Source organism: Lygodium microphyllum, chromosome 20, assembly GCF_053477565.2.
Source record: "Lygodium microphyllum isolate KBCC chromosome 20, Lygodium_microphyllum_v1.1.10, whole genome shotgun sequence".
Lineage (NCBI taxonomy): Eukaryota > Viridiplantae > Streptophyta > Polypodiopsida > Schizaeales > Lygodiaceae > Lygodium > Lygodium microphyllum.
The window spans coordinates 64,647,892-64,671,871 of record NC_141154.1 but is presented as its reverse complement, the minus strand read 5'-3'; the positions used below and the strand labels follow the sequence as shown (position 1 = coordinate 64,671,871).

The 23,980-nt window shown below is 36.0% G+C and overlaps 1 protein-coding gene across 2 annotated transcripts; it reads left to right on the top strand.

Annotated features, from left to right (window-relative positions):
* The first annotated feature begins 7,413 nt into the window (after positions 1-7,413).
* Positions 7,414-10,660, top strand: LOC148018961 (UBP1-associated protein 2C-like). Of its 2 annotated transcripts, none has more exons than XM_087701464.1 (2): positions 7,414-9,004; positions 9,874-10,660. In XM_087701464.1, the coding sequence occupies exon 1, from the start codon at positions 7,547-7,549 to the stop codon at positions 9,002-9,004; it is 1,458 nt and encodes a 485-aa protein (XP_087557590.1). In that variant the 5' UTR covers positions 7,414-7,546; the 3' UTR covers positions 9,874-10,660. The 2 variants fall into 2 exon arrangements, with proteins under 2 accessions (XP_087557590.1, XP_087557589.1); XM_087701463.1 differs by having other exon boundaries at positions 9,244-10,660.
* The last annotated feature ends 13,320 nt before the right edge of the window (positions 10,661-23,980 follow it).

The window sequence follows — 23,980 nt, the reverse complement described above, 5'->3', positions numbered from 1 at the left end:
ACTAGGTATGCTAAATCCTCATTCATTATTAATGATGAAATATCTTATGCATGGTAAATAAAATATTGTTTTGCATGATGATGGGAGCACACATGATTTTATTTCTACAAAATTGGTCAAAGTTTTGAATTAACGTACTGTTCCAACTCATTATCACATAAAAGTTGCATTCTTAGGCACTAGATACAATGGTACACAAGAAGTTCATGATTTAGAAATTAAAATTGGCGATTATGTTGAGTGCATAAATTTCTTGGTTGTGCCTTTGCAAGCTAATGACATTATCTTAGGAATGCCTTGGCGTCATAAATACAATCCTGATATAGATTATTTCACACATTTAATGACAATTCATTATAATAGAAAACAAATCACATTACATGGTACTATGCACACTTTTTATAAATTTCCATTGCTGAGTCGCACACAGGCTAAACGTGCATTAAAAAAAGGTAGCAAATCATACTTAGTATGGTGAATGAAATTGAAGTTAAGGAAAATCAGATGTATCCTAGGCATGCGCAATTTAAAGATTGTTTTGCTGTTGATTTACCACCTGATTTACCACCTACACATCCTAAATATCATAAAATAGATTTAATTCCTGGTTCTCAATCACCATGTAAAGCACCTTATAGATGTAATCAATTTGAATAGAAAGAAATTCAAACCCAAGTTGAAGAATTGTTAACCCGATGACTCATTAGGCCCAGTAGTTCTCCTTTTGGTGTACCTACCCTGTTAGTTAAGAAGAAAAATAATACCTATAGGATGTGTATTGATTATCGTGCCCTAAACAAGATCACTGTCAAGAATAGATATCCGATCCCTAGGGTAAACGACCTCATGGATAAACTACAAGGGGCCACAATATTTAACAAGATAGATCTCAAATCTAGATATCATCAAGTATGATTGGATACACCTGATATTTTCAAAATTGCATTTAGAACTCAATTTGGTCATTATGAATTCCTTGCTATGCCTTTTGGTTTAACTAATGCACCAGTCACATTCAGTCGTATGATGAATCACATATTTTTAAAGCATTAGCATTGTGTAATTGTTTTCTTTGATGACATATTGGTTTTCACTAAGAATGAGAATGAGCATTATGAATATTTATCTTTGGTTTTCAAATTATTGAAAGAGAATCAATTATATGCTAACCCTGAAAATAGTGATTTTTTCTAAACCCACATTGAATACTTAGGACATATTGTTTTATCTGACGGTATTAAAGTTGATCCTAAAAAGATAGAAGCAATTTTGAATTGGTCGATCCCTAAGAATGTACATGAGTTACGTTCTTTCTTAGGTCTTGCTAGCTTTTATAGAAAATTTGTGAGAAATTTTTCATTGCTTGCATTACCTTTGATAAAATTGTTAAATGAAGGTATTGTATATCATTGGTTTGATCATCAGCAAATGTTTTTTGATTTATTGAAATATGCTTTAACCCATGCCCATGTATTGCAATTACCTGACTTTAATAGACCATTCTTCCTAGTAGTTATTGATGCTAGTGGATTTGGAATAGGAGCTGTCCTTATGAAGATTCACATCCCATAGCCTATTCTAGCTGCAAACTTAAACCCTTTGAGCTGAAGTATTCTACCTAAGATAAGGAATTGTTAGCTGTAGTATAGGCCTTACGTCAATGGAAACACTATTTAATGGGATCTGAATTCACGATCAAAACTGACCAACAAAGTATCAAACATCTCCTTAGTCGGCCACAAATCTCTACCCGTCATATCAAATGGACTGCTTTTATTCAAAGTTTTTATCCGCTTATCCAATATCAACCTGGAAAAGAGAATGTTGTTATCGATGCCTTAAGTAGAAGACCAAGTATCCATAATATCTCCGTTATATCTTTTGATTCCCTTGTCCCTATGAAAGATACATATGACCAAGATCCCAGTTTTCAAGTTGATTGGAATAAATTAGCTACAAATAACTGGATTCCAATAGATTCATTGTCTTATTCTGATGGATTTATGTTTTATGAGAGAAGGTTGTGTGTAATTGTTTCACTTAGATCATTTGTGTTGCATGAAATTCCTTGTCCCCCATATCAAGGCCATAGAGGTATTATTTCTACTTTGCGTACATTGGTTGAAGATTTTTACTAGCCACAGATGGAATCTGATGTTTCTAACTTTGTATCTGAGTGTTTAATTTGTCAAAGAGTTAAGCGACACCATGGTAAGCAATATGGTTTATTAATACCTTTACCAATTCCTGAACGACCATGTGAACATATTTCAATGGATTTTATAATTGGTTTGCCTAATACCCAAGCTAATCATTATATGATTTGGACTATTGTAGATTGATTTAGCAAACAAGTATATTTCGTTCCATGCAAGAAACATTAATTACATCTCAAGCTGCACAATTGTTTTTGAAGACTGTTTTCACTAACCATGGTTTGCCAAAAGTTATTATTTCTGATCGTGATTCTAGATTTTGCAATAAATTTTGGACTACTTTGTTTGCTAATTTAGGTACAAAGATTGATTTCTCATCTACATTTCATCCTGAAACAAATGGGCTAACATAAGCTACTAACAGTACAATATTAGATCTTTTACGTGCATACACAATTTCAAAACCACAAACATGGGATACACACTTGCATTTACTTCAATTTGCATACAATAGTACACCACATGCAGCTACACAAAAAGCACATTTTGAAATCATTTATGGACATAGATTACCTACACTTGTTACATCATTGTCAAACAAAGTTAAATTTGCTGATGATATTGCCAATATGCATGCTACTATTTTTGTTGAAGTTAAAGACATGATTGCGAAAGCCTAACAATCATACACTAAACAAGCTAATAAGAAAATAAAAGCTACGAGTTTCAAAGTTGATGATTATATTTGGTTACGCATTGAAAAGAGAAGATTACAAAGTGTTGAGAAACACCCTGCTATTAAGTTAGCCCATTTTATGGACCTTTAAGATCATTCACAAAATCAATGACAATGCATTTAAATTAGAACTACCCCAATATTGAAAAATCCACAATACTTTTCATATCAGTTTGTTACGATCTTTTAGAGGCCAATTACCTATTTACCCTGTCTATGAAAACCCTCCTTTGTTAGAAGAAGAAACAGAAATCCTTGAACCCGAAACTATTTTAGACACTGACTTTATGACCATTAGAATTGGCCGTAGATACTCTAGATATTTGGTCAAGTTTAAAAATCATCATGTTGAAGAGGCCCAATGGATGCACGCATGTGACCTAAATTCCTACCCCTCATTACTTGCTCCACATTGAGCTAATAGCAATTGAGTTCAATTGCTATCCCACCCTGGGGGTATGATGCCAGGAGGCATATTCCATGGTGGATTCCGTGAGTTTTTTATTCCACGGTGGATTCTGTGAGGTTTTGCGGTGGATTTTGTAAAACTATATTTATTTACCGTGGCTCGTACACAAGGTGGATTCATTGTGCGAAAAGTTAACGGGGACGCCTGTCCTTTTCGAGCGTCATATTAATTTAATGTGCACGTGGATGATTCCATAGCAGGTGATTTTGCAAAATACATATTTAAATTAATGGACGTTTATGAGTTTAGAGTGCACTCGTATTAAATTAAGGTTAGGACAAACCTATTTATTTATTTTGTAGTTGAAGACTGCTAGGTATTTACCTTTGTTAGTTTAATTTTAATTATTTCTTAACAATTGTGAATGCTTCGATTGATGTGTAGAGCAGGCAACAGTGGCATTGGGAAGCACTGGGCGATAGCGTGTATTCAAATTACCTAGAAAAAATTATCATTTTTTATGGGTACGCGCCTTATCATTAGAGGCGTGATGCTAATATTTATTTAGGCACACTTATTTATTGAAGTGCTTGATAAATATTTATTATTTTGTATACGTATGGGTGCACGGTTTAAATATTTCATTATGAGGCATTATATTTGGGCACAGTTCGACATTTGGGCTACCCAACCGCTTTATTCTTTATTTAGTCAAAAGCAAAAACAAAAGCCAAAGCATGCTAATTGTAAAATTGGGCTATTTTTAAGCTTTAATATGAATAAATTTATAAATACATGCCTTGTGAAGCGCTCACACAAGGCATGGTTGAGATTGTACCCAATTTGTCTCTTCTCTTCATGTTGCGCAAATCTATCTTTTTACTTTTTGAGCTTAGGTAGAGTTCTTTTGTTCTTGGGGACCTTTCGGCATTGGCTATGTACGTATCCAGCATCCGATTTGTGTACCAGCAATAACTGCGGAGGCCTTCCTCAATCAGCAATCTATCTTATACATTAACAACCTAAAAATCTGCTTCACATAGTGTCTCCAACATGACCAACCTCCCCAAAGACTCCAAGAATAAATCCATATCAATCCTTAATATATATAGCCCATACCATCAAATAGAATGGGACTAGTACTCAATTAGGAGGGAGGTGGTGTTAACCCTTGGAATACCAAGGTAAAAAATCTGAAAAATCGGAAGCGAAAGACAATCCTAAGGCAAGAGGAAGATGGAGGACAAAAGGCGTATTAAGGAATTTTTGAAGACACAAAGTATAGGAAAAAATTTAAAATGTAAGATGGATGCGCATAAGAATAAGCACACCTTAATATTTTTGCAAAAAAAGCACCAGATGCATTGTGATTTATTTTATAAAAGAGTATCAGGCTCTCTCTTGTGCAGGTTGTAAAAAGAATAAGAGAGAGGCATGGATTAAGGCCGTGCTGATAAGAAACGAGAGGAAAAAAGAGTGGAGGAATGGACAAAGGCTAGATTGAAAAGCAAATGGCTGCCCAAAGAGGAGGTAGGGCATGTATAAAAGTCAAAAAGTGAGTGAAGAAGCTCATTCTTGGTGTGTGGCCAAACTTGCTCTCTTCTTGTTTCTTGCTTTTTGCTTCATTCTTGTGTATGAGAGAGAGAGAGAGAGAGAGAGAGAGAGAGAGAGAGAGAGAGAGAGAGAGAGAGAGAGAGAGAGAGGGAATGTGGAGAAGCTCTTCTTCTCCTCTCTTCATCTTCTCCTTCTTCTCTTCTCTTTTCTCGCATGTGGCTATAGAGAGCTTGAAGCTTGGATCTTGGAGATGGAGCTTGCTTGAAAGTGTATCTTGGATCATGGAGCTATTGGCAAATTCATGGGAGGAGGCAACTTGATAGGATTCAAAGATAAGCTCACTACACATGTATGTGAGAGTGTACATGGCTATGTGAGAGGTAGCTATAGCTCTCAACTTAAAACACTTGAAGCAATAAGCAATCCGTGGGTCCTAGCGGTGCGCTTGCAAGAGTGCCAAGTGCTGACAATATCAGAGATCCAAGTCACAATCTAGTCAATGAACCAACAACTCACCTTGTGGTGCAACAAGCACCAATGCAAGGCACTGAATAGCAAGTGGTACCATAAATCCACATTCTCATTGTCACTCACATACGTGATCACCCATCACAACTCGCAAGGAGTTAGAATCGAGAAAAAACACTTCTGCATATAATAAGCATCCAGACTAGTCTACATATAATGCTCTCCTGCATAACCGAAATAAGAAATTTGCATATTGTCGACCTCCTAGATCCATCACCCTTCACTTTGACACCTTTTCTAACACCATAACTCAAGTAGAGAAATAACATAGCTCAACAAAAAACAAACAAAAATTAAACACAACACATTCCATCACACAACAATCTCATATGCTTTTTGTAGCAAGTAATAAATGTTTGTTAATATACTAATGTATTTTCTTAAAATTTTTCTCTTACTAATAGATTTATTAACATACTAATGTGCTTTCCTCATTTTCTTCTTTATAGATACACATTACTCGTCAACACAAAGATGACTTCGGATGAGGTAAACACAATCCAAATGACACTTACTATGTATAAAAATACAAATATATTACTTCATCTAACCACATTGACCTATGCATGTAGATGTTCCAGCTATATATTCAAAACCACAAGAGTATCCAATACCAAATCAAGAACCATCTTGCAAATATATAGAATCACATGTATGTAACGATAAACTAGATGAGAATGGCAAATGCCACTGGGCAAAAGCCATTAACATATGTCAACGGCTTGGCATCGTATAACGACCACCAAAAACTGATGGCCACATCCACTCAAATTCTTGACAATTAACGGTGTCTTGTATTAGATGACAAGATCGCAACTGGTACATGACCTCCTACAAACTTCGTAACCTTTGTTTTACTTAAAACAAGAACCCCAACTCATATGCACTTGACATGCAACAATCCTCAAAGACATACTCGACAGGCTTGAACTTAAGTATGAAGACTCAGTTGACAATCCACTATGAACAAGCATAGCCCAAGCACTTCTGGACACAAGAACAAATGAAATCGGAACATACCAAATTGAGCTGTTGCACTACAAATTTAACATCTCACTCAACTAGTTGGTAGAAGTTATGAAAAAAGACGGCAAAGACATACTAGAAGATTACATGAAAAAGAACTACTACAATCACGGTCATGACAATCCTGTAATAACAATGGAGAAAGTCACATACCTATTGAGCAGAGAGGTCTACACCTAGAAATATGGTTCCAACTCCAATTCATTCAGCAACATAATCTACGTAACATGCAAGTTCTCAAACACGACTGCTTCTCAAACATTTAAAAATAAAAAAATAAAACTAATAATATCAACTTTTCTCGTAGAAATGCAAACAGAAGCAAACCAAGAAGAAACCAAATTTCTGCCAGCGCCAAACTTGCAGCCTCAACCACCACTATAAATCTTGCTTACCAGCTCAAGTACTACCATATCATCTAGCACAGTTTGTAACCAAAACCCACCAGCTAGTCTAGAAGCGCCAATGTAGAGACACAAAAGCAAGTACTTCATCTACAAGATAAGATGTAAGAAAAATGGCAAGGAGTATGTAGGACAAACGACTAACATCAAGAAAAAAAATTAACAATATCGAAGAAATCTCGTCAAGAAAATGAAGAAAAACATAGAAATATTCTAGCAGTTTGAAGATAATTTCGAGGTTAACATAGAGGTAATAAGTTGATAGCATAGAGACAAGGCTAGGGATTTTGAGTAGGCCACCATTTGTAAGAAAAATGCAATCGTGATAGAGTATAACAACCTACACGGACACCTAACAAGATGTAAAAAGTATTATTTTTTGAAGAGAAGAAACCTCATTTAACATAGCAAAAAAGTGAATGTTCGAACTCATGATCATTGACTCGAACCATATAAATACACATATTTTTCTTTCGAGACTCTTTATATTTTAAAATAATACTAAATCTTATCTACAAACGTACGTCGATTTAAAACACATCAGATGTCTAAACACCATTTTACATGACAAACAGGCAAGAATTGCATATGGAACTTCATAACTCCTTTATTTAGGTGGACGTGTAAAACCAGTTAGTTTTAGAAAGAAGAAAGGTTCATCCAAGCACGAGCTAGGGTTCTTGGCAGAAGCTGGCCACTCGCGAGCAGATACACAGGAAGAAGAAGAGGGAGGATGGACCTCAAGAGAAGGAAGCTCGATGAGAATGGAGGTGCGATCTCATCCCCTGGGGTCGCTGCACCATATGCAGTATCAGTATCAGGCGCAAAGGGAGCAGCAGCAGCAGCAGCAGAAGTCGCAGGCCCACCCCTGCTGCGCCCAGGCCTCCCCGCTGCTATCGACGACGCAGTACTTGCCTCTGGCCCGCCGTCCTCCCCCACCCCCCGCCCCGGCATCCCCCCATCACTCACCCGCACCGACGTCCAGGGCATGGTTGCTCTCCTCAGTTCCCAGCAAATTACCGACCTCCTCATTGACTCCGCCCTTCACCACCTCAACATCCTCGAGGAGGTCCGCAGGATAGCCGATGTGGAACCCTCCCGACGCAAGATCTTTGTCCGAGGCCTCGGCTCGGACACAACGTCGGATAGCCTCAAGAGCGTCTTTGCACAGTTTGGCGAGCTTGAAGAAGGGATTGTGATCTTTGACAAGGCTACTGGTAAGAGCCGCGGTTACGGATTCGTCACATTCAAGCACATGGATGGTGCCCTGAATGCTTTGAGAGAACCTAGCAAGCGCATAGATGGACGCATGTCTGTGTGCCAGTTGGCATCACTTGGGCCCGCGAATTCGCAAGCTCCGCAGGATATTGCAAACAGGAAAATTTATGTTGGGAATATCCCTATGGAATGGTCTGCAGATTACCTGCTCAACCTCTTTACGCAATATGGTGAAATTGAAGAAGGGCCTTTGGGCTTCGATAAGCAAACAGGTCGATCTCGAGGCTTTGCCCTTTTCATTTACAAGTCAGAAGACGCAGCAAAACGGTCGCTGGAGGAGCCTGTGAAGGTAATTGATGGACACCAATTGTTTTGCAAGCTCGCTGTCGAGGGTTTGAGGCAGAAGGTAGGGGGAATTCAAGGTCATCATGATGTTCTGCAGGCAGGAGCAAATCCAATGACCATGCAATATGGCACTGCACCACACGGCATGATGCCGACTGGAGCTCCTTATGGTCCATCAGGAACTTCAGGTCTGAATCTTGCTGTTAACCCTGTGATGAATGCGCTAAGCTCAGCAATGAACCAGTCTATGACTGCAGCTGTGAATGCAAGTTTTGGGGTGTCAAATCAGGCGATGCCTTCTCAGTCATCCATCCCTACCTCGTTTTCATCCCAAGTGTCAGTTAGGAACCCTAATACAAATCAAGTTCAAACGTCAGTTTATGGATATCAAGCAGGGATAAGTTCTCAGGGTCCACCATATGGTAGTCAAACTGCTGGTTACTCAGGGGTGGCAGGCCTTGGTGGTACTTATGCTGCAGCACCACACTCCACTCTGCAGACCCCTTCGTTGCAAGCGCAAACACAGTATGGCTCGTCTTATCAGAGTCAACAACAGTATTCTTCCTCAGTTGTCCCAAGATCGCAGACAGGAGTAGTAGTACCTTCAATGCCCTTCTATGGGATGTAGGTGAGTAATCTCTCCTATCTGGCTCACTTCGTCATGGTAAGTAGTCTGTCTTGTTCTTTCCGCATCTTTGTTGTTTTGGGAGTTTGCCTGGGGTCAACTTAGCCTATGAACCATTTCTGATTGCTTTTATCTCTCTGCTTTTGTGTCCCACGCAGCTTGGTTGATTGTAGTAGCTGTTTTCTGTGTCTGTCTTCGGATTCTTGGTTTTCTTTTTGAAATTTGTGTGTCAATATTTCCAGGGTTTGTTTGGTCTGCAATGTTGAAGATTTCTCTGTGCTGAGAATTTTTGGATCATCACGCTCCACAATTTATGGAGACACTGTTTGTATGGAAGTTACTGAATTCTGCTGTATGGAAGAAGTTGCAGTGCTCTTTGTATAGGATTACTGCAACCACATCATTTCTCACAACTTGCTTTACTTGTTTTAGCACCGTTAACCTTTCTCATTCATGGCCACATTTACAGTTTGCAGCCTGTTTGGATTCATGAGTATTTTTCATCGAGGCTAGATTTGCATAGCAAAAGAGATGCCATGTTTCTATTTCTTAGTTAGGCTTGTTTTGCACTGCAAAGCACATGTTTCTATTTCTTAGCAGGCTAGTTCTGCACTGCAAAGCACGCGCCATGTTTCTATTTCTTTGATGTTGGAGAACAATGACTGCTTTTATATGTGTATTTGTGATAGTATAGACATGTGGAATTTTGATATTCCTCTTCATGTACTTTGAAGTAAATGGGGTACCAATGCACAAAGTGTTTTTATTAGGGGATGCCATGGACATAGAATTTCAGGACTGTTGAATGTTGCCATTTGCTAAAATGTCAACGTGATCTTAGAACTGTTCTCTACTTTTTTCTGTTTGGTCAGGTGCAGGGTGATGTTGGCATCTGTGGCTCTATGTTGTGTGTGCTTTTTGCTCCACATACGAGAGCATTATACAATTTTTAGTCACATTTCTTGAGCGTGCTGTGGAGCCTTAAACTTTAAAGTTTAATGAAGAATCTAAAGAAATTTAATGGCTTAACAATGTTTTCAATGTAACTTTGCTTTTGGTTCTGTTGGAATGGTTGGTTTTACTAGTTCTTTGATTTGGAGCTACCCTCTTTGTTTTATAGTGAACCATCCTGGTGTTTTGGCTTACTATGTACTTATTTTCTCGTGGTATTAAACTTGGTTTGCATTATCCTGTTTTTGTAAGTTATGCCTTTAGTTAGACAAGTTCTATGAGTGCTAAAGACAACCACTTTGTTTGAAGGCTCCTACCATGGTAAGGTTTTATTCTACTTTTGAAAAGAAGTGTTGCAATGACCTCATACTAATGTGTGGCTGGTGCTGTATGTATTGATTATGACGAACAAACAGTAAACAGCTTGGACATATGTCTATTAATTTAAGATCTTGTTAAGAGGCTTGTAAAATTTTTTGAAGTTTCACTTGATAATCAAGTTTCTTTTTTAGGAAATAAGATTATCATGGTTCTTTGTTAGGAAATAACGAATCCTCATGGATTGATGTAGCTCAATGATGTGTGTGTGTGTGTGTGTGCGTGTGCGGGTGTGTGTTTGTTTGTGTGCGGGTGTTGTGTGTCATTTTTCCCAAAGGGTGTTCTATGTGGGGTTTCTTGGTGAAAAAGTCAAAGGGGTGTGGTTATATGTGTAGGGGGGGTGGGGGGGGGGGGGTGGGGTCGGGTGTGTGGGGTTGTACGTCTAGACATTTTGGGGGGCTCACTTTTCTACATATAAGTCAATCTAGATATCCTTGCCTTCAATTGTTGCTCATATTGTAATGATTTTGTCTTCTTGGTGGAGGATTGTGGGACTTTTGTTACTACTATAGTGGTGGTTCATACTGTATTGTTTTTTAGTGAAAGATGGTTTGGATGCTTTTTATAGTCATAGTGGTGGCCATTTGCAATGTCCAATATAGTTGCTTGTAAAAGAATTGTCCATCCTTGTGGTCTATGAGGACCTTGATCTTTGACCATTTATAATGTCATTGTTGTTGCATCCAACACCATCTTATAGCTTAAAAGCTTCATTAGTTGACACTTCTACCTTTATAGGAATTTGTTATTTAATGAATGTCAATTGATTTTAGTTTTTGGTAACAAATCTTATTCTTTGTTAGCTTAATAATCATTTGGTGAGGCTTTTGCCTTGTAATTGTTTGGCTACATGGTGAGGTAATGGTGTAAACTAGATGTATTAAGTTATCCATATACCTGTACAATAAATGGGGTTTTTTTGATCACAATATTTGTAACTAGGGTGGAATTTGTTGATAGAGATGAAAGTAGCAAAGTAGGTAGAATTAGGGAAGGGGACCAAGGGAACAAAAATTGAAAAGAAATCTATTTTCAAGAACACTACTATTGATTAGATGGTTCCTTTAAATTAGTAAAATACAAAATGATCTCTCTCTCTCTCTCTCTCTCTATGTTGAATTTGTGTTTGAGAGCAATCAAGTAAAAAAACATTCCCTTGTACAACTATGAACTTTATTCAAGGTTTTTGCCTCTGTGAAAGGGGTATTGAACTATTTCATTGCATGTACACTAATTTGTCCAAATTCACCAGCTTGAACTCTCCACGTGGCTATTGAACTAGTGCATTACAAATATATTTGATGTTACCCAATCCATGGGCTTGAATTCCACATAGAACCCAACCAATCACAATGCAAGTTTTTTTTTTCTTTGGAGAGTTGAGCCCTATGGAAGCATCATTTTAAAGTAGACATTGAGGCACTTAGCTAAGCCAATAACTCCATGAGTATGTGTGTTCAATACCAAGTACAAATTGTAAGTTATTAAAAGATAGTGCTTGTGATTTTGATATGAAAAGGAATAGTATTCAATGTAACATAATATTCCATAAATGCTAGAACTACATAAATTTGAGTCTCGTTTACATTAACAATAAATGCTAGAACTACACTAATTCATTGGTTAATAAGGCCAAAATGATTGCAAGTCTTTGAATAGATTACTAGTTTGTTATCTCAATTGTTAAAAGAAAATGGGTATAGAATGTAGTCACAATTAGTAGACCACACATGCCTTGGCCAAGCTTAATATCCATGATGAATCACTTTAGCAATGTATGATTTTCGCTCCATAAGTTTGTTACCCAAAGCTTTAAGATATCATGAAGAAAGAGGTTGGAAAGACATGAGACTAAATGGAAGATGGAAAGAAGAAGGTTTAAGGTGTTGAGAGTCTATGTGGGGTATGATGAAATATTTGGAAATGTCGATAGACAAGGTTGGTTATTTAATTGTTTTGATCCGGAGCTCACTTGATTACTTATAAGTTGGTCAAATTCACAAATTCACACCAAAGGTGGAGGTTGATAGGGTGAGGGTGTTGAGGGTCCACACGAGGTACTGTGATATATTTGGTAATGGCAAGTGGCAAGGTTGATTAATTCATTGTTTTGATTGGGAGCTTGTCTAATTTGTGCTAAATTCTTTTGTGTCGGTTAATTTATTAGGTCTACATTTTTGGTGAATTTGACTATTGCTGCTTTAATTGCCTCATCAATAGCGTGTGATATTATAATGAATATTTGTAGGGATAGCCTTGCTTATAACATACAAGTGTTTAAATGCAAAGTCATAGATGTGAATAAGGTTCTTTATTGAATTTAAACTTTTGTTGTACATTATGTTATGTTGAAATATGGGTTTGTTTACAATAAGTTTGTACAACGGTTTTAATATACGTGCAAAGTCTATGAATACAATTGTTATTATGGCACATGTTATAGGTTGGTGCTATGCTTTCCACTAGTGGCAAGTTTATCAATACAATGTGTCTACAAATGGAAATATTATGCTTGCTAGGTGGCGTCGTTATAGGTAAGGAGACACTCACAAAGCAAGTATACATTAACACACACAATCTTAGTAGCACTAGTGGTCACAATTGTACTTGAGAGTAATGGTTTTGGCATCACTATATTTATTGATATGTGACCTCAACAATGATGCAAGGAGATTCCATTTTTAGTGAATGAATTGAAGTAATTAGAATGGCTAGAAGTGGAGCAGCTAAACAATCTTTGGGTATAGAAGATTGTGAACATTTCAACTTATGGGGGTGTGTTCTTGAGCTTTTCATTATGATTCATGATTTAATAGAGTTATCAAAGCCTCTCTAGACATAGTTTTGCATGAGGAGTCTTTACCTTTTTAGTTCCAATTCTAATTCTTGGAGTAGACATCTTTCAATGCTTGGAGTAAGTGTCCCTTGGAATATTATCATAAGCAATGAGAATCTCATTCTAAAGCCTTGGTTCTCATCCTCAAGGTTCCTATTTGGATTTGGTACACCATGTTCATATAGTCATGTGGGCATGTTATTTTTACTTGCAAACCTTGGCCTTTCATGCACATGATCCACCGATCCATATTCTATCCAAGGTGTGTGTTAATGTATATCAAGACAAGATGGTGTTTACTTACTAATTTGAACATGTACTTGGCTACATTAAAGTTGAGGATTTGGAGGCATATTGGTTGTACAAAGGCTAAGGATCAATACCATGAAGGCTCCTCACAAAGGGAATATCCGCACTTATAGTTATGTTTGTCTTAATGGTGGTTGGTGCTTTTATGGTTAACTTGGTAGTTTTGGATCAACAATGTGGTAATGAGTTATGGTGATAAACTTCATTATTATGGTTATGCATTTGGTTGTTGTCATGTGTCTACTTTATCCTTATGAACTTTTTGTAGTGATTATGAATTTACAATTTGGATATGAGTTATAGTTGTAATGCTATTTGAGGAGGTTTATGCTTATCATTAAAGTTTAAGAGGTATGGTTGTGCATTTTGTTAAGCTTATGAGTTTGCTTTATCCTTATGGGTATTCAAGGTTATCCTTTTCATTAAGGGGGTGAGCTTTCATTATAGGCATGAATATTTATGGTGACTTAATAGATTTCATAGTGGGTGTGGGTGCTTATGGAGGGTGTCACATTTATTGCTACTTATGTTCACGTTATGTTGCACATGACATATTATCACGTTTGATTTTCGAGTTCACGGTTTTGCTTTAGGTTTATACTTTCCTTAGGTCATGACTACTAATGGCATTGATTTTCATTGTCGTAAAATTTTAATATGTGCTCCATGCATATTATTTTTTAGGGTTTACATTATAACTTGCATTGGTCATGGGTTTTCATTGGAGTTATTGGGATGGTTAATGAAGTGCAATGTAGTTCATTGGTTGGAGTATAGTGTGAGGGCAGCGTGATTATTTGTGGGTGTTAAGGAAGGAGATTATGGGTTGATTTATGGCATTTTGTTGATTGTTAATGTCTTGATTTTGTAGCCTAATTAATGCTAGGTGGTGCTATGCATGGGTCTTCAAACATAAGCAACATAAATGTATTGTGAGCATACATCAAGCATTTCATATTATATGAACATGTTCATATCAAGTGCAAGCGACTTTGAAGGATTCACATGATCGTTGGAATTTATATTGTTTTTGACTTAACATAGATGTATTCACACAATAATAGCTATACATAAGTGTTATTGGTTTCCACAAGGAAGCCATACAAAAGCATCCCTATGACCATAATGAGTCTATTAACCATGAAGATACAATTATTTGCAAAAACTAATGTATATGGTCATACTAAATGTTCTCATTAGAGGTCACATGTGCATTGAATTGCATTACATGATGACTTTCTTCTTTGGTAGCATAGGAAAGGATGGAACGTCCATTTTCAAAGGTTGACTTATTGACAACATGCTTTCAATGAAAGGTTTAGTCATTTTGCATGAATTACCAAATCCATTAACAATTGGCTAAGATTCTCCATGCTTGCAATCTTTTTTCATTAATGCAAGATGTTGGTTTGAGAGGAGCACTAGGGGTGGCAAAGAATTTGGGTTTTCCAACATTTTAATAGCCTTGTGATATGGTTAGTTAATTTTCTTTGGTGCACTTGTATATTCTAGATTGGTTGGTGTGCCCTTAGGAGGATCCCAGTATGCTTAACATATGGAAAAGCTAAAGAAAATGATTGTATGCCCTTGGAAGGATTCCAGTATGCTTAAAATCTTTTAACAATAGGCTTAGTTTCAAGATTTGTTTCAATCGCATTGAGAAAAAGCTAAATAAAATGATTGTACATAGTTTCACATGCATTGACATAAGTAATTTTGGTAAGCACTATAATTTTTTGAAAGTTGGAACATAATAGATTTTCTTGCTATGGCACATATGGAAAAATCACTAAGGATCATTACTTCCACTTGTTGTAACAATAGCTTCCCTTCATAGATCACTTGATGTGTATAAGGCTTTCCTCTATATATCAATTTCAATTGCAACACACCCATTCACAATTTGCATAATGTAACATATACAACTTAAGGATCTTGCTCTTAACTTTGGAAAGTGTGTGGTTGTCACGTGAATGCACCTAACAAAATTGAAAAATGTGAAAATTTGATAGATCACTTGATGTGTACTAGGCTTCCCTCAATAAATCAATTCCAATTGCAACATACCCATTCACACTTTGCATAATGTTACATATACCATAACTTTTTAGGGATCATGCTCTTAACTTTGGAAAGTGTGTGCTTGTCATGTATTCACCTAACAAAATTGAATAAGGTGAAAAAAAGTAAGCTATAATAAAAGCAACACGAAAGTAATTAGTCTTTAAGACATGACAAAGAGGTAAGGCCTAGTGTTAGATGTAAGGTATAATTTAAACATTTGTGAGTGATGTTTTCATAATTCTCTATATTGTCAAAATTTGGTGAAAGCTTGCTTCTTTCATTACTCTATTGTATGGGAATAAGGATATGCCATGGTTATGAGCATATGGAGCTTATTTATGTGTATGCCCATGGTGGTTTTGATAGTTTGCTTGAAACTTGCTCTTCAACAACCCATCAAAAGACAATTACTCCCTTAGTGTCTTGCTTTTTAAAAGCTACATTGTTTGTGTGACATGAAGATAGATACTTGAAACAATAGTAGGAGGCATCGAGGGATTTTATTATAACATAACTAATAAAGAATCATTCTAAAAGTTGAAGGATAGAGGAAAATGGTATCAATGTTTGGGGTTTATAAGTATTTAAAACACACAACAAATGTCTTATGTACAGTGCAGTATATTTAGAAAGCATTTACTAGAGTTTGATCCTCTAGCCTTCTAGCATCACTAGATAGGCCATGAGAATGCATATTCATGATCACTCTAAATGTTTCTCTATAATGAGGATGACTAATCAAAGTGCAACAACATTACCATAATGAAAGCAAAAAATTAATCTTAAATTAAAATACGTAATACTTTATGCAATACATTTATATGTACTTGAGCTCATCAAACACCCATCCTTTGGCTTCTCAGTTTGGTCAACAATCCAAAATGTGCACTTGAGGGTTTTTAACCAAGCCTTTGCATCTGCATGAAGGATATAACAAGACATGCCATGGGGTTAACATTTTGATATCCATTGGATGTAAGAATCGGGAGGAGTTGATATTCTTGTATGGACATTACTGTTGATGATTGCACTTTTGAGAAAGGTTATAGAAAGGAATCATGGGGGTGTGATATTTGCAACAAGTAGGATGATGGTCATAAAAATAGTAGTGATAAGGCTGTAAGAAATTCCAATGGAAGTGAATGCAAAGGATCCCAGCAAATAATAGCTCACACAATAGTGCATGTATAAAGTTTGATTGTTTCTTGGTTATTGATAATTATTCAAATTGAGTGGACTCAACTAAGATTGGCTATTCATTACCTGCACCTAGTACAGATTTTGGGATTTATGGTACCCTTATGTGAACACAAAGAGTGTTACAAGTTGTAACATTCTTCAACAATGTGCTTAATTACTTAATTGTATTGGGCATTATTTTTTGGTTCTTTTCTTTATTACTACATTTGTAGATGAACACAATGATAAATAGTCTAGTTGCTTGTTATTGGAATATATGAGAAACCTTAAAAGTTTATACATTATACATTGATGCGTCTAGGGGTTTTTATATTTCATTGTGATTTAATATTTCTATTTTATTTACTAGCTTGTTTGCATTTATTTGGGGTCACAAAATGATTTATTAAGACTTATGTGAATTTATTGATTCTCCTTTAAAACTATTGTCTTCGAATTTGCTAACTCTCCTTATAAATTACTCTGGAAAAAGCCTCTTACAACTTGTAGAGCTACTCTTAAACTCACTTTCTTCTTGCCCCTAAAGTAACTTTTCACTCCGCTTTAGAAATTCATGTTTGGGTACTAACAATGTGTGACAAGTACAATTGCTTGAAGATAATTTGGTCGGCTTTATAAGAGTTCTTTAGGAGTACAAACAACAATCCCAAGCCTCTCAAGTCGCAGATGACCACATCTCACATATCCTTTGGTGGTGTCTTCAGTGAACAACAAGCATAAAAAGAGAAAAGAATCAACACTAAGTTGTTTCAATTTCACAACATTTAATGGAAGAAAACATGAATTATTGTCATGGTTACATCGAGTTCAATGGCTATTGTTTTGATGAATCCTTCATTACGAAGGACAAGGTTAAGTGTGCCAATAACTATCTATTCGAAAAGCTTTCTTATGGTGAAATGTTTTTTGACATAGTACTAATTGGTCTATTGCTTGTGATGACTTATAGTCAAATATAAAAAAATCATTCATTCTACCATAATTTTTCTTACATGCTAGGTGCAATTAAAAAAACTTCACTTAGTAAGATGGTGATACTGTAGACACATTCATTAAAAGATTTTGGTATATCCCACTTCTTTTGTATATGTTAGAAGTTATTGATGATATACTATGAAGAAAATATGAAAATAGTTTGTAGCTAGGCATTCAAGTAAAAATTAATAGAGTATTGAGTAAAGGCATTAAGATTTTTGTCTAAAGTGATCACATTGCCACCAACATAGTGCCATCTACTATAATAAAAGTTAAGAAAGAAAGTTTGACTAGTTAACATACATTTACAAAGCAATGGAGTTATGATTGATCTTATAGGTTATCTTGTATTCTATTCTAACATCTCATTGAGAGGAGAATTCAAAGGGGTGTTTTGTGGGATTCTAAAGCACTTTGGATGAATTTGTAAGCCATTTGGTGCGAAAAATGAAGATTCAAGACTAAGATATTGTCCACTTTACTAGGTGACTAAGGCACAAGATATGTGACATTTTTAAGCTAAAGGTAAAGTAGAGCATAAAGTTGGCATTAAGAGAAGTGTAAGAGTATCCAACCATCAATTTTAAGTTAATATTTATTTTTTAATGTAAAAGGTGATGTTAAAATGATCCTTGTTTATGAGAAGAGTGGTGGGATAGTCCATATGATATTAAAATGGTTCAAATTTTGGCCAAAATCGAAAAGGTATAACTATACAACTAAAGGAGGTACTTAAGAAGAGTAAGAATGGCATGAGAGAGAGAGAGAGAGAGAGAGAGAGAGAGAGAGAGAGAGAGAGAGAGAGAGAGAGAGAGAGAGAGAGAGAGAGAGAGAGAGAGAGAGAGAGAGAGAGAGAGAGAGATGGAAGGATAAAAAAACAAGATCCATCTTGCTTCTCCTTTCATACATATCAAATCAAGCATGTGAGTATAGAAATAGACTCTACTCTTTATCTTCTACATGATGATACTACTATTTCTGCTATTTTTTAGTAGTAAGAAATTTGGTTTTATAGTCTCTCTTCTTCAAAGCCATTAACATGTATTCATACGAGAGAAGGGGGATGGGAATGTGAGTGGGAGAGGTGAATAATGTGGCAAAGAGGCATCACAACTTCTTGTTGGAGCATGTGGGAGCATATCCAAGAGCGTTAGTGGCATTGGATCTCACACAAGGCAACATGTGTTATGATGTCATAGTGGTTTACAAGTAAATACAAGTATTTTAATGATATGATATTGAAATAAAAAATGATTTTGAAGAAAAAAAATGAGGAAAATGCTTAATTTTTAACAACTAAGATCTTTTGTTTGTTGTTTTAATAAGTTTTTATGTAATAAATAGATACAAAATAGTGATTAAAAAAAGTGAAAGTGATAAAAAATATTAGTAGATAGGAGACTTTTTTTTTTTGAAAATGATAAAACATCATACATTCATCTTGTCTTTTAAAAAATGAGAATTTTTATATAAAGTGTCGTTTTGATAGCACAACATTGGTTCCAGTATTGTGTATTATGGTCCACATGCAGTAACAAGTTTAAATTTTGATCAAAATGGTTTAAAGTGCTACCTTTTTTAAGTTTTTTGCTCATGGCCATAGGGCTATGGGGATTGGATGTTTGAGGTTTGAGTGTGCTTCGAGTGAGAGTTGTCAAGCCCATTTTAGGTGTGGTAGGTGGTGTGTTTGTTGAGAGTCTTTAGAATTCTTGTTAAGGGTCTAAGGCCCATGGTTCATATTTATCTCTCCCTATGTGAATGTATGAGAAGAGAAACAAGGGGTCATTCCTATCGGTTTTAAGTTTGTATCATGGCTTCGAGGATAAGTAGTTCAATAATCACTAAAGATGGCATATCAATTCTTTGTGGATTGGCAAGGGCTTTTCTTGGCTAGTGAGCCATGTTATGTTATTAAAAATTTTTCCCAGAAATAACCTTGTGTTTGAAATTGAGGCATTGTGGGTTAAGTCTTCTTGTACATGTCATGGAATTAAATCTAGTGAAGTGCCTATGGGACACTTTCACTTTGAGAAAAGTTTTAAGCATTGCTCAGCATACAACTCAAGATAAGTGTGTACTTAGATCTTGTATGCACGATGGACATATCAAGTTTTGATAGTTTGTAAGTGCAAGGGAAATCCCTCCTAAGGAAGGAGGTGGCATTAAATCTTAAGACTAAGTATTACTTAAGTGGTGTGAGCTAGCCACCATTTCCACCCTATCTAGCAATACCATAACCAAGGAAGGGATTGATGCACATATAGCTACTAAGGATGAATAGAATGATCCCTATATCAATGTGCCAACCCTTGCAAATGAAGTTATTTATGAGGATTGGGATGATTGTGTATGAATTTGGAAGATTAGATCAAAGTGTTCTCCTTTTCAATTTTGAGATCTTATATTTTGTGCCCTTCTTGATGAGGACCCTATGGTACATATTAAATAATTTGACCTAATATGCTATGCTAATGGGTTTGATAATGCCCATTGGCTCTTTTAGTTCTCTAGTATCCTTAAAGGAGAAGCACAAAAATGGTATAAAAGTCTACTTAGAAAAACCATAAGCTCAATCCAAGAGCTTTATTACTTCTTTCTTGATGAGTTCCAAAAGACTTTGCATGTGTATTAAGTTCTTAGGAAACTCTTGGTTGTTAAGGCATGTGTATATTGACATTAAGTCTTATATAGCTGCCTTTGACAATTGCCTTAGGATTTGGCCAAGGAAGTTTAATTCATTATTTATTAATGCACTAAGAGAACTATTTATTAATGGGCTAGACGTCAATGCTAAGATAAATGTTATACTAAGTGTTTTTTCCATACAATACATGTGTAGAAATAATTTCAATACATTTTCCAAATAAGAAATTGGAAATAGTAGAGACCCTAAAGATAATAAGGTCTAGGAGAAGGGCATGAATTTTTTGCATCCAGCTCAAGAGTTAAGAGGTCCTTTGCATTATAGTAAGGATCTCAATTGTGGTAGACAACTTGTAGATATTTAAAGACTTACATGTCCTAATGGGCATGAAAGAGAGGTAAATGAACCCATAAGAGGACCATGTGTTTCCCCAATGTGGAGAATACAAAGTAGTAGATTACATGCTTTAGTATGATTGATTTGAAAGAAACTTTACTAGGACCCAATGGAGCACATGACATTGGAATTGTTGGTTCTTCTCTTGTGGTAGTGAAGAACCATGTTTCAAGGAAGCAATTTAAAGAAGGATGGTGTTGGTCATCCAAGCAGAAGAGGAGACATTTGGGCTCTTTACCTCCATTTGGTTCTTAGCCTATCGAACAAGTCCCCTTCACTTAGAGTGTGAACGATAAGCGAGGGACCTTATGATTGGTGAAAATACATTTTGACCTAAGAATTTTAGCTAAAGAGAGCAATGTCATACCTAGTGACTTGAAGGATGAACTAAGTATATATGGGCTAGAAAAACCATTGGATACACCAAGTGTAGCTTGGTTTGAAGCTCCTTGCGACAAAAGCATCCAAGTGGAGGACATTGTGTCATTGCTTTGGGAGGCATTTGTCCCGCCTTGGGTAGAAATGTGCAAATATTTGTAGGAAAATGTGTGGACCCAATTGTGATTTTAGATCATGATATTTAAGTCTATATGCCTAAGCTCAAAAATTGATATTGATCCCTAAACATGGTTTTTCTAAATAATTGTACTTGGAATGGTGGATGGAATGCAAAATTTAGCCACAAGAATGTATCATGGAGGCCCATACTCTTATTTATGGAGGCAGATGCATAGAGGCGTAAATGGTCCATTCCTTAGTCTAGGGTTTGCGCTCTAGAAGAGGTTCTACGAGGATCAAGGGATTAAATTAACATTTTTTAACTAAGTATGGTGCTTTCTAGATATATCTCATTAGGCCAAGAGGGCAAGTTTAGTCCCTTGTTTTAGTGTGGATGCTTTTAACTTGTGTGCTTTGTTGTGTAGGTTAGTCAGTTCGTAGCTTAGGAAGGTTTCGAGGGTTTCAATGTGGATTCTTTTTCAAAATGAGGTGTCTCTATTACGTTGTCTATCTTCATGTGTTACTTTATGTTGTGAGAGGAAGGGGTAGGGATAATATATATCTCATTTTCATGGATTTGAGGCTATGACTAGGCCTAAGGTTTGAGTGACCTACTAAGTGGGATGCCTTGGTCTCTAGGTTCTTTATTGAGGATGCTCATAGGTTGATCTTGAGTATTATTCTCATTTGTTAATGGCCTTTCTTTTGTGTACTAGCTAGCTTAGATATAGGAGTTTTAAGCTTGATTTTCCATCATGATAAAGTTCCCTAGTGAGTAAGGGGCTGGGTTTTGAGTGCGGCCTATGGGCAAAAATTTGTTATAAGTTTAATCCAAAAGAAAGTGAAAATAGATGTGTTAGAAGATGCTTGTTGCCTTGCGAGGGCTTGGTAGGTCCCTAGGTTTGAGTCATGCCCAAGGCTAGTATGTTGTTCTCCTTGGGATGAGACCTAGCTATGGGGTTTAAAGGAAAGCTAAATAGTAGAATTTGTATGTTGCCATGCAATGTATTGGTAGGTCGTTGGGGGCGTGAGATTGAGGCCTTGAACTCCGTGGGGTATTATAGCATAATTAATGGCAAGTGAGCCATTTTCACCATAAAAAAGGAAAAAAAAACATGTATACAATGAGGGATTGAGGGAAAAAAATTATTTAGGGCATAATCGGCTTAGTCTTTAAAATTTTGACATTAGGGGGTCTAAGTGGTAGGGAGTATCGGCTTGGGTCTCTTGCTAGTGCTTGTGAGCCTTATGTGAGGTTGGGTTATTTCCTACTTGTTTGTTTGGTTGAGTTGGGATATCATTTGGGTCACCTCATGATTGTTTGATAGCAAGGATAGTTATTGAGTGTTGTTCCTTTAGGGGCCTACTCATATTTTGATTTTGCTCTTGGATCCATGGTGTGGGGTTGAGTACCATTGTTTTTGTGTTTGATTATTATGTACTATTCTATATGTGTGCTTTCATGTTGTGTATTATGTTAACAAGTTATGTTTGTGGATTTGATGAGTTGGGTTACCCTATCGTGTGGTTGCCAATGAGAGGCAATTTTCAAAGAAAAATTCAAGTCATTTTACAAGAGACAAGTGGTTTTTGAAGATATAAAGCCCAAAAATGTTGAAAATTGTGAGTCTATTTTAAGAGCAAAATTTACGTCATTTTTCAAAACATGGGAGTTGTTTTTGAGGATTTAAAGCCCAAAAATGCAAAAAAAGTCTCATATCTAGTCTATTTTATAAGGCAACCAAGGCACAAGGCATGTAACATTTCAAAGCCAAAGATGAAGCGAAGCACAAAGGCAAGTTTATGGGCAATAAGAAAGTGTCTAGCCATGATATTTGCATAAGTCTTGCATGTCTAGATGTTAAATACATGTGCAACGATCTTAGTTTGAGAGAAAAGGGTTACATGTCGAAAAGAAAAAGAAATGTGGAGATAATGCATGCAAGATGAATGCTATCATGCACCTCATTGTGTGGATCTCTTCTCAATTCTCAATCAAATGAAGTATTTGATCACATAAATGGAGGCTACTCATCAAGGGCTTCGATGCTGTATCACTTTCTTGTGATGAAATAAAGTGTTTAAAAATAAAATGTATTTCTCTCTCCTTTATACACATAATGCTTGTTTTTATGAGAAGGGGATGGGAGTGGGAGTGGGAGAGGTAAATACTTTGTAGCAAAGAGGCATTAAAGTGTGGTGTTGGAGCATACCCAAGAGTATAAGTAGCTTTAAGGAGCATCAATGACATTGGATCTTGCCTGGGGCAACATATGTGTGATAATGAAGAGTAATCTACAAGTAAGCATGAGTATTTTATTGGCAAATAATATTGAAATAAAAAACTATTTTAGAGAAAAATAAATGAAAAAAATTATTCAATTTTTAGTACCTTGGATTTTTTTGTTTGTTATTTTTTGAATCTTTATGTAATAAATAGATAGAAAATAGTGAAAATTTTAAAAAATAAAAAATGATAAAAAACATATCAATGCATAGGAGAGTAAAAAATGTGTTAAATTTTTTTGAAATGATAATATAGCATACATCAATGTTTAGTTTTTAAGAAAATGATGATGTTTATGCTTAAAGAAATGGTAGCATAGGGTTGGCCTTGATACCATATGCCATGATCTACAAGCTACATAAATTAAAATTTTGGTCAAAATGATTGAGTGTGTCGTCTTTTCTTATACATCTCATATTTAGGACATTCATGTATTCTTTG